At 53.6% G+C, this 11,362-nt stretch overlaps 1 protein-coding gene across 1 annotated transcript in view; it reads left to right on the forward strand.

Annotated features, from left to right (window-relative positions):
• The window catches only part of KIAA0232 (KIAA0232 ortholog), a 48,844-nt gene that overhangs the window by 30,303 nt on the left and 7,179 nt on the right, over window positions 1-11,362 (forward strand). The window contains 3 exon segments of the mRNA XM_007956301.2: window positions 170-236; window positions 1,436-1,517; window positions 3,294-6,552. Coding sequence (XP_007954492.2) covers window positions 170-236; window positions 1,436-1,517; window positions 3,294-6,552 — 3,408 coding nt within the window.

Here is an 11,362-nt window from a genome sequence, read left to right on the forward strand (position 1 = left end):
CCCGTGCAGAGTTCCAGCATCGAGTCTCTAGTGTCTCGTGTCTCCTGTGGAGTGAGGGTGGGCACTGACATGTGTCTTGTCCCGTGCAGAGTTCCGGCATCGAGCCTCTAGTGTCTCGTGTCTCCTGTGGAGTGGGGGTGGGCACTGACATGTGTCTTGTCCCGTGCAGAGTTCTGGCATCGAGTCCCTGGTGGAAGAGCTGTGCTGTAGGCTGAAGGACCTGCAGAGTGAACAAGGTGAGAGCCACACGGGCCACTGGCTCACCGGGCCTCTGTCACAGCGGTCCCCGTTCCTTAGGGGGGCCTTCCACTCTCTACATGCGGGGGCTCGTTTCTGCCCTTTCCAGCTGTGCCAAGTTTGAAAGAAGCTTCTGTCGTGGGTCCAGAAGTTTGGGGAAAGGCAGACATGACAGGTTCATGATGTCATTCTTGTCCACGGACTCTCAGACCTTCCTTCCTTGGCTTTTTTGCCTGCCCCAAGCCAGACTTACGACTTCAGGGTCAGCATTTGGGTTTTCCAGGCCTCTTCAGGGCCAGCGTGTGCACACATGTGTGCTCATGTGTACATGTGAGAGAGTGTGTATCTATGTACATACACGTGTGCCCACACATCTGGGTATGCATGTGTGCATGCGCACTTGCACGTGAGCACATGCATGTCTATGTATGTGGGTACATATACGTGTGTGCAAATGTGTGTGCATGTTTGTACATGTGTATGTACATGTTTTCTTCAGTGTGTGCATGTGTGTGCATGCATGCTCTGGCATCGAGACTCTAATGTCTTGGTATGTGTGTATATGCATGTGTGGGCTTGCCTGTGTGTGCATGTCTGCATGTATACATTCATGTATGCAATGCTTGTGCATAAGCATGTGTGTTGGTATGTGTGCACATGTGTGTGTGGTGTGTGTATGTGTGTGTGCGCGTGCATGTATGTGTGTGTGTAGTGTGCATGTGTGTCCATCCCTTTTGTTTTCATCTCGGGCTGTAGTGTGAAGCCGAGCCCTTTGCTCCTGCTTTGACTTGAATGGGGGTGGGTTGCATGGAGGGATTTTCTGTACCACTTAGTGTTGAGCAGGATGGCCCAGCTGAGCCCATAAGCTCAGAACTTTGTGAGGAGACAGGTTTGGAATTTCGGCGAGTGTGCCGACGTGCTCCCTCTGGTCTCCGTGATAAGCAGTTGGCTGTGGAGCCTGGACCGAGACCACTGGAGCTGTGCATCCGCGAGGGGACGGGTGCTCGCTCTCGGTCGCTGCGATGTGCTGAGCCAGCGTCTCTCCAGCACTCCGGACGAAGCCGGGCACGCTGTGGAGAGCCCACCCTTTAAGCCAGCGGGGTCTCTTTAACTTCGGATTATGGTTATTTGGGAAACTTTAAAAGCACTCATTAATTAAATAGAAGACTAATCTTTCTGGATGTTTGTTTTGTAACAGAAGAGAAGATTCACAAAAAGTTGGAGGACTCATCCTCTCCAGAAGCAGAACTGTCCCCGACGGCCAAGGACCAGGTGGAAATGTATGTGTGATGGTGCTCGTGGTGGGCTGTGCGCTCCTGAGGCTGAGTGGCTGCTGCGCGGCTCACGGCACACGTGGCCCTCCCGTTGTTCACACGTTTCCCAGTTCAGAGGGCATGGTGGGCCCTGTGCTCGGCAGCGAGGGAGACGAGGGCGGCTGTGTCCCCTCAGCATGTGGTCTGTAAGTGTTCCTGGTATGGGCAAGGCTCGGGTCACCAGGTCCGTGCCTGTGCTGGCGCCTTTGGGTCCCCGTGGTCCTTGGAGGCGGCTGTTGCTCTTGCTCTGAAAACAAGGACACTGAGTGCTTTTGCTGAGAGCAGAGGGGACGTGAGCAAGCCCTGCCCGCCTGGAGGCCCAGTGTCCTGCAGGCACTTGTCCTCATCCTGTGAGTAGCTGGCTTTCGGGTCAGCTGTCCCGCGTGCACACCCCTCACTGCCACGTGGGCTGACTCCTCTGCACCTGGGCGCTCGGTGCTTGCTCAGAGCCGCACTGCTGGGGGCGCCCGTTTGGATGGAGATGTGCTGTCAGGGTGTGGCCTCCCCACTGATTCAAAGCCTTGACGTAAAAGGCACAACACAGTGCCCTGCTCGTTTCTGAGTGTTGGCCACGTGTGGACGTGACGTGCTGAGGGTGACGTCCTGGATGTGTTGAGCTAAGTGTGTCATGGGGCTAGTGCTGTCTTCTCTGAGCATCCCTCCCATTCTTCGGAGGTGAGCATTAGCGCATTTAAAGCTGCACGGGAGCCTCACGGCCCATCTCTGCTGGGCAGCCCACTGCTTTGGTGTGAGACCCCTCGCCATTTCCGGCAGCTCCCCAGACTGACCCGAGAGCTCTTACGGCAGTCTGTCCTGCTCCGGAACTGTGAGCAGCCACTGGGCACCCCACATGTGAGACACTGCTGTCTGGGCTGCAGGCTCCCCTAGTTCCAGGCCATCTGCCCAGGCCAGTGCATCTAAGCAGATGTCCTTCCATGAACACAGTGTGCCCACCCACTGGTGGCCTCACGGGGCCTTGCCAAATGGCTGTGTTTCTTTTCTGGGGTTTTCTCCACACTCCCCCTTCCCTGAGTCTCCTGAACCTCTTCTCTAGGCACTTTGTGCCAGGCAGGTACTTCACGAACCTCCTAGGTCAGGTCGCTGTGACAGCGGAGGTCCCTGGGGTCCTGCTCTGTGTCATGTTTGTCCCTTTGCTCCTCACAGCAACTCTGAGAAACAGAGACCACTATCAGCCTGTTTGTAGATGGGGCTGGGCCACAGAGAGGTCCAGTCACTCACCTAAGGTCACAGGGCCAGTAAAGTGGCTGAGCTGGGATTCTGAGCTGAGAGTCAAGTGCAGATGTTTCTTGTCAGAAGATGCAGTTCTCTCTACTGTGTTTTGTCGTCTTTCATTCTTAATCAAACTTAAACTTTGCAGGCCAAAATGGTTGTCTTGTTTTCCGAATGTTCCTGCTGTGCCTAGTACAGTACCAAGCAGAAAAGGGCCCAATAGCTCCAGGGCCGATCTCTATGCAGAGTTGACTGTACTGTGTTAGAGGTGGGGCTTTAGGTGCCGATGGTTAGAGCAGCGGGGCTAGAGGGGTTGTAGGTGCCAACGGTCAGAGCAGCAGGCACTGGAAGGGCTGAGTTGCCAACATTCAGAGCAGCGGGCATTAGAGGGGTTATGGTGCTGACAGCAGTGGGCATTAGAGGGGCTGAGGTGCCCGTTTCTCTGGCTGCCGTGTTTCTGCACGTGCCTCGCACACCGATTGCTCACTTCGAACCCTGGGCTCTGTTTTTCAGGTACTATGAAGCGTTCCCACCGCTGTCCGAGAAACCTGTCTGCCTGCAGGAGATCATGACCGTGTGGAACAAGTCCAAAGTCTGCTCCTATTCCAGCTCCTCCTGCCCCTCCTCCACCGCCCCGGCCGGCACGGCCACACCCTCCCCCAAGGACGGCCACAGTGAGAGCGAGGCCACCAGGGAAGGGGGCCGGGCAGTGCCCTCCAGCACCCGCGAGACAGCCCCAGGCAGGAGTGGGAGTGAGAAGGAGACCACGCTGAGCAACAGCGCCCCCGAAGAGCCGCCCGCGCCCCACAAGAAGCCAGCCCGCCACAGGCCGGAGGGCAAGGCCCGCCCTCGCTCCTGGTCGTCCGGCTCCAGCGAGGCCGGCTCAAGCTCTAGCGGCCCCCAGGGCGAGCCGAGGGTGCCCGCCAAGTGTGTCAAAGTGAGGCACAAGCCTCGAGAAGCACGCGTCAGGAAGGGGCGGGACGGGCAGGGCCGGCTCCCCGCAAGGGGCGGCGAGAGGGCGGACAGAAGCGTGCGCACCGGCAGCAGCAGCAGCGGTGGTGGGGGCGGCTCCGGCAAGCAGCTGTGCAAACGGGGCCGGAGGCCGCTGAAGGAGCTGGGGCTCCGAGACGCCGGCGGCCCTGAGGGCAGGGCCCCGTGTGTGGAGAGCAGGGATGACAGGGAGTACAAAGAGGAGCCGCTGTGGTACACCGAGCCCATCGCAGAGTACTTTGTACCTTCGAGCAGAAAAAGCAAACTGGAGACCACGTACCGCCACCCGCCAGAGCCAAGCACGCGGACGCCAGAGGCCGACGAGGAGCTGGTGGACGCCGTGCGTGGCCTCTGTGTCAGCAGCAGCGCTCACAAGACATACCTCGCAGCTGGCACCTTCGTTGGCGGTCATTTTGTAGAAATGCCTGCAGTCATCAGCGAGGCGGCTGACCTCCCTGGGACTGCGTTCTGTTCTCCGCCGGAGGACACTAACTACCCGGATGACATTCATCTGTCGGAATTCACACACTTCTATGAAGTGGACATTGATCAATCCATGTTGGATCCTGGTGCCTCGGAATCAATGCAAGGGGAGAGTCGGATCTTGAACCTGATTCGGCAGAAAGGGGGAGAGGGGCCGGGCTTCGAGGCAGGATGCTGCATAGTGCTGGACGGGGTGCAGGTGCAAGGGCAGCGTGCAATATGGACAGAGCCCACGGGCGCAGGGGGCGCCGAGGGCCTGCTCCTGCAGGGAGGTGCCGAGGACCTGGCTCAGTTCTGGGACTGCTGCTCGTCCAGCTCCGGCGACGCTGATGCCGAGAGCTTCGCGGGAGACTCTCCAGCCCGGCTGTCTCCACTCCTGGACGGCACGATGCTCAGCTCACACGCGGCGGCCGGCAGTCAGGAGCTCTTACCGGATGCTCCTGAAGGGCCGGCTGTGGACGCTTGTCTGTCCGTGTTTGAAGTGCAGTGCAGTGACTCGGGCCTCCCGTTCTCTTTTGAGACCCTCAACTTGGGAAACGCAGATGCAGACTGTAGTGCTGACGGGCTTGGGAAGACACAGTCTAGATTGCTGATATGGACCAAAAATCGTGCCTTTGAGGAGAATGGACACTGTTCCAATCTTTCCACGAGAACGTGTAGCCCCTGGTCCCACTCAGAAGAGACGCGTTCCGACACCGAGACGCTGGGTATCCAGTCGGAAGAGTCCACGCAGTTTCATGCTGACGATATTAACTACGGAGTCCCCAGAGTCCCGTCAAACTATGGAGAGGAAGAACTGCTAGATTTCTTACAAGATGAAGCTTGCCAGCACAACGGCAGGACCCTGGGCGAGAGCCCCACGTTTGTTTTCAAGAAGCAGTCGAAGCTGGAGTCTGTCTGCGGGATCCAGCTGGAGCACAGGTCGGACAGCGGAGGCTTTGAGAGCGTGCGGGGCGGCGGCTACCGGCCAGGGGTGGGCGGGGGCATCTGGACCCACGTGGCAGGCGGGACCCCGGTGGCCACCGTGGACACACAGAGGATGGACGGCGAGGCGTTCTCCGCGGACACGAACGACTACTGCTGCTGCCTGGATGCCGGGCTGGGGGCCGAGGGCCTCCGGGAGCCCAGCAGAGCCGTGCAGAGGTCCGAGTACCGCCTGTGGGAGGGTCAGAAGGGGGGCCTGCCGAAGCACGCCTTCGCCCCCCGCGAGCCGGCCGAGGTGGACGGCAGCGACTACATGACTCCCTCGCGGCCTTGGGATGTGGCCCAGGGCAAGGAGAGCACGTTCATCCTGGGAGGGGTCTACGGGGAGCTGCAGACCTTCAGTGAGGCCGAGTGGGCCGTGGTGCCGCCCGGCCCCACTAGGAGCAGCCTGCTGCAGTGTGCCTCCTCCGATGTCGTCACCATAGCCGGCACCGATGTCTTCATGACGCCTGGAAACAGCTTTGCTCCCGGCCACAGGCAGCTGTGGAGGCCCTTGGTGTCCTTTGACCAGAACGAGCTGCCCAGGAGTGGGGAGGGCAGCTGGAATAAGGGGTTTTCCTTCATCTTCCGTGAGGACTTGCTGGGTGCGTGCGGCACCTTCCAAGTTGAGGAGCCGGGGCTCGAGTGCCCGTTCTCCTCCCTGGAGCTGAGCAGCCCCCTCTCCCAGGTCCTCCACGTCGAGTGCTCCTTGGAACCCGAAGGCATAGCTTCTTTCAGCCCCAGTTTTAAGCCCAAATCCATCCTCTGCTCTGACTCAGACAGCGAGGTGTTCCACCCCAGGGCACGTGGTGTTGAGAGGACTCAGTACAGAGCCATCCGCATCTCCCCCCGGACCCACTTCCGCCCCATCCCTGCGTCTGAGCTGTCGCCCGGTGGGAGCGGGTCTGAGTCCGAGTCTGAGAAAGAGGAAGCCAGTCTGCCCACTCCAGCTCAGGTCGACACCTTTCAGGACCCCCAGGCCGACCTCAAGCCCCTGGAAGAAGACGCACAGAACGAGGGCCACTACTACGGGAAGTCGGAGCTCGAGTCCGGGAGATTCCTCCCCCGCCTGAAGAAGTCTGGCATGGAGAAGAGCGCCCAGACGTCCCTGGACTCCCAGGAGGAGGCCGCCGGGGTCCTGCAGGTGGGAAAGCCAGGCCCCTGCCTGGAGTGCCGCGCAAATGAGACCGTGCAGAGGGATTTAGGAAGCTCCCAAGCAAATTGCAGGATCGTGGCACCATGCGAGGAAGAGACGAATCGTTTTTGCAGTTGTAAAGCAGGTTGTCAGTTCCCTGCTTATGAAGATAACGTGGTCCCTTCAGGACGGCCCGAAGAGGTAGGCCCTGGATGTGTCTGCATCTGAGAAAGGGTGTGGTCAGCCTTTGGCCCAGGACGAGCCGTACTGGGCAGTGAGAGCTAGGCATGCGTTAGTGGGATTACCTCAGATGATTTACAGTGGACCATGCTTAGGATCTCATTTAATCATTGAACACGAGTGTGATGTGGGTTCATTTAAGGCATGCAGTAGGTTCCATTCCTGCCGGGAGAAGGCATTTTTAGTGACCTGCAGGACACTGGGTTCTCCGGTGCTGGCTCCACGTACTTGTGCTGCCTTTCCCCGGAGCCTGCAGCCACTTCGTGCCTTCTGAGGTAATGCCAGGGAGGGCCTTGCTTCTTCCCAGAGGCCTTTTGCTCTTCCAAGCAGCACAACAGGCCCTGGGACGCCAAAGCCACCGAACTGCCTCTGAAACACGAGCCTGTTTATGCAGAGGCGAGTTTTCCGGGCGTGAGGCCGCATTTGTGTGTTGTGGTTGCTAGGTGCTGTTGAGTCGGCGTTGGCTCTTAGTGACCTTGTGTGGAACAGAATGAAACCCCGCCCGGTCCTGCGCCATCCTCACGAGACTTGCTGAACTTGAGCCCATTGGTGCAGCCACCATGTCAGTCCATCTGCTTGAGGGTCTTCCTTTTTGTCTCTGACCCCTCACCTGACCAAGCACGGCATCCTTCTCCAGGGAATAGTCCCTTGTAACAACATGACCAAAATAGGTGAGACCAAGTCTGCCATTCTCACCTCCAAGGAGCCTTCTGGCTGCACTGTTCCACAGCATGTGGGTGGTGGTTGTCATTAGGTGCTGTCGAGTCATCTCCAACCCACAGCCCCCCCGTGCACAGCAGAATGAAACACTGCCCGGTCCTGTGCCAGGCCCACGATCCTTGCTATACCTGAGCCCATCGTTGTAGCCGCTGCGTCAGTCCATCTTGTTGAGGGCCTTCCCCTTTTTCGTTGACCCTCCGCTTTATCAAAGATGATATCCTTCTCCAGGGAATGGTCCTTTCTTAAAAACTGAAAACCAAACTCACTGCTGTCAAGTTGGTTCTGACTCATGTGACCCTCCATGGATTTCTGAGGCAGTATCTCTACGGAACTAGATTGCCCAGTCTTCCTTCTGTTGAGTGCCTGGTGGGTTTGAACTGCCAGCCTTCTGGTTAGCAGTCACATGCCTTAGGCAATATGCCACTAGAGCTCCTTGGTCCCTTGTGACAATATGGGCAAAGTAGGTGAGATGAAGCCTGGCCATTCTCACGTCCACGGAGCATTCTGGCTGCACTTCCTCCAGGACAGATTTGTTAGTTCTTTTTGCAATCCATGGTACTTTCAGCGTTCTTTGCCAATACCGGAACTCAAAAGCATCAATTCTTCTTCAGTCTTCCTTATTCATTGTCCAGCTCTTCTAGTCTTCAAGGACATATCTTTGCTCTTCAGCACTTGACAGAGGTCTTTTGGAGCACATTTGCCCAGTGCAGTACTTCCATTGGTTGATTATAGAACCAAGTAATATGAAGTCTCTGACAGCTTCACTCTTGTCTTCCTCTATCATGGTGCTGCGTATTGGTCCAGTTGTGAGGATTTTTGTTTTCTTTATATTGAGGTCTAATCCATACTGTAGACTGTGGTCTTCATTCTTCATCACTAAGTGCTTCAAGTCATCCCCTCTTTCAGAAAGCAAAATTGTGTTATCTGTGTATCATAGCTTGTTAATGAGTCTTCCTCCAAGCCTCATGCCACATCCTTCTTTGTATAGTCCATTTTCTTGGATTATTTGTTCAGCATACAGATTGAATGAGTATGATGAAAGGATACAACCCTGAGGCACTCCCTTCTTGATTTTAAACCATGCAGTGTCCCCTTGTTCTGTTCGAATGACAGCCTCCTGGTCTATGAGCCAGGTTCCTCATGAGTACAATTAAGCGTTCTGGAATTTCTGTTCTTCTCAGTGTTATCCATAATTTGTTACGATCCACACAATCAAATGCTTTTACATAGTCGATTAAACACAAATAAACATCTTTCTGGTGATTTTTGCTTTCAGCCAAGACCCATGTGACATCAACAATAACATCCCTCATTCCGTGTCCTCTTCTGAATCCAGCTTGCATTTCTGGAAATTCTCTGCTGAAGTCATTTTTTAATTGTCTTGAGCAAGATTTTACTTGCATGTGATATTAATGATATTGTTCGATAATTTCCCCATTCTGTGGGATCACCTTTCTTTGGAATGGGTGCAGATATGGATCTCTTCCAGTCAGTTGGCCCGGTAGCTGTGTTCCATATCTCTTGGCATAGCCAAGTGAGTGCCTCCAGCATGGTATCCGTTTGTTGAAACATCTCAATTGGTAGTCTGTCAATTCCTGGAGACTTGTTCTTCACCAATTCCTTCAGTGCAGCTTTGACTTCTTCCTTCAGTACCATTGGTTCTTGATCCTATGGCACCTCCTGAAATGGATGAAGATCTACCAGTTCTTTTTGGTGCAGTGACTCTGTGTATCCCTTCCATCTTCCTTTGATGCTTCCTGTGTCATTCAATATATCGTCCATGCAATCTTTTCAGTATTTCAACTCGAGGCTTAAATGTTTTCCTTAGTTCTTTCAGCTTGAGAAATGCTGAGTGTGTTGTTCTCTTTTGGTTTTCTAACTCCAGATCTTTGCACATTTCATTATAGTAATTGGCTTTGTCTGCTTGAGCTGCTCTTTGAAATCTTCTGTTCAGCTCTTTTATCTTGTAATTTCTTCCATTTGCTTTAGCTACTCTTCACCCAAGGGCAAGTTTCGGAGTCTCTTGTCATCCATTTTGGTCTTTTCTTCCTTTCCTTTTTAACAACTTCTTGCTTTCTTCATGGATGATGCTCTTGATGTCATCCCACAATTCTGCTGGTTTTCGGTCATTGGTGTTCAGTATATCAACTCTATTCTTTAGATGGTCTCTAAATTCAGGAGGGATATATTCTGGGTCATGTTTTGGCTCTCTTGGACTCGTTTTAATTGTCTTCAACTTCAAGTTGAACTTGCATATGAGCAGTTGATGGTCTGTTCCACAATCAGCTCCTGGCCTGGTTTTGGCTGAAGATGTGGAGCTTTTCCATCGCCTCTTGCCACAAATGGAATCAATCTTATTCTTGTGACTTCATCTGGTGAATCCATGTGTATAGCCGTTTGTGTTGTTGAAAAAGGTATTTGCAATGAGTAAGTCGTTGGTCTTGCAAAATTTTATCATGTGATGTCCAGCATTATTTCTATCATCAAGGCCAAATTTTCCAACAACCAGTGAGTCTTCTCTGATTCCAAGTTTTGCATTCCAGTCACCAGTGATAATTAACACATCTTGATTGCATATTCGGTCAATTTCAGACTGCAGAAGTTGATAAAAATCTTCAATTTCCTCATCTTTGGCTTTGGTGGTTGGTGCGTAAATTTGAGTAATCAATAGTATTAACTGGCCTTCCTGGTAGGTGTATGGATATTAATGTATCACTGACAGCATTGTATTTCAGGACAGATCTTGAAACATCCTTTGTGATGATGAGTGCCACGCCATTCCTCTTCAACTTGTCATTCCCGGCATAGTAGATCATATGGCTATCTGATTTAAAATATCCAAAACCAATCCATTTCAGCTCACTAATGCCTAGGATATCGAACTTTATGCATTCCATTTCATTTTTGACAACTTCCAATTTTCCTAGATTCATGCTTCGTACATTCCATTTTGCAATTATTAATGGATGTTTGAAGCCATTTCTTCTCATTTTTGAGTCATGCCACGTCAGCAAACAGAGGTCTCGAAAGTTCTACTTTATCCATATTATTAAGGCTGATTCTACTCTGGTGATTCAGCTCTTCACAGTCGTATTTTGAGTGCCTTCTGACCTGAGGGGCTCATCTTCCAGAACTGTATTGGACAGTGTTTCGGGGGTATTCATAAAGTTTTCCAGTAATAGACAGTGTTTGACTGCTTATTCATAAGGCTTTCACTGGCCCATTCTTTAGAAGTGGATGGGCCTGTTCCTTATCCTGAGTCTGTCTCAGTCTCAAAGTTCCGTTGAAACCCATCCACCATGAGCAGCCCTGCTGGCATTTGAAACACCCAGTGGCACAGCCTCCAGCCTGATGGCAAAGTACAAGCCACCGCAGGACGTAAAGTGACATCAAGTTTGTCTCCCTTAGTTGTTCCAGACTGCTCTGCTCACATCTGGGTGGTGGTGGTGGTTATGTGCCATCGAGTCGGACCCGACTCATAGCGACCCCTCCTTCGGTTTTTGAGGCAGTATCACTATAGAAGTAGATTGCCCAACCTTCCTTCCCAGCAGTGGCTGATGGGTTCGAACCTCTAGCCTTCTGGTTAGCAGTGAAATGCCTTAGGCACTGTGCTACCAGAGCTCCCCACATCTGGGTAGTGTTCTGTAACTGTGTGGCGCTGGGTGTAGAAAGTGACCCACCATCCATGTGCAACTAAGCCTCTTCTGGTAAGTGGCGCTGTGCACCTTGCTCCGCACACGGTGCGGAGGCCTGTGAGGTGTGTGGTCAGCCTGCTGAGTGAAGTGAAGGTTAAAGGTTTTCATTCACAGGCATCATGACTCCTTGAATATGTTCCCGAAAAGGGTTTTGAGTGAGCTACACACGTGCAGGCAATGCCCTGCCTCCTGAGGGCCACAGCTGCATCCGCTGCTGGGGCAGCCATGCTCGTTTCTCCCAGCGGTGGTTGGAGGCGGTAATCAGAGTAGGTCGGGAGTTTCACGCCCCGGTGACTGTTTGGCTCCTGCTCTGTCCTGCACATACTAGCGGCTCTGCTTCGCGCCCGCCCCTTCTC

The sequence above is a fragment of the Orycteropus afer genome, unplaced genomic scaffold, assembly GCF_000298275.1.
Source record: "Orycteropus afer afer isolate SDZICR_OR568_19922 unplaced genomic scaffold, OryAfe1.0 scaffold00605, whole genome shotgun sequence".
NCBI lineage: Eukaryota > Metazoa > Chordata > Mammalia > Tubulidentata > Orycteropodidae > Orycteropus > Orycteropus afer.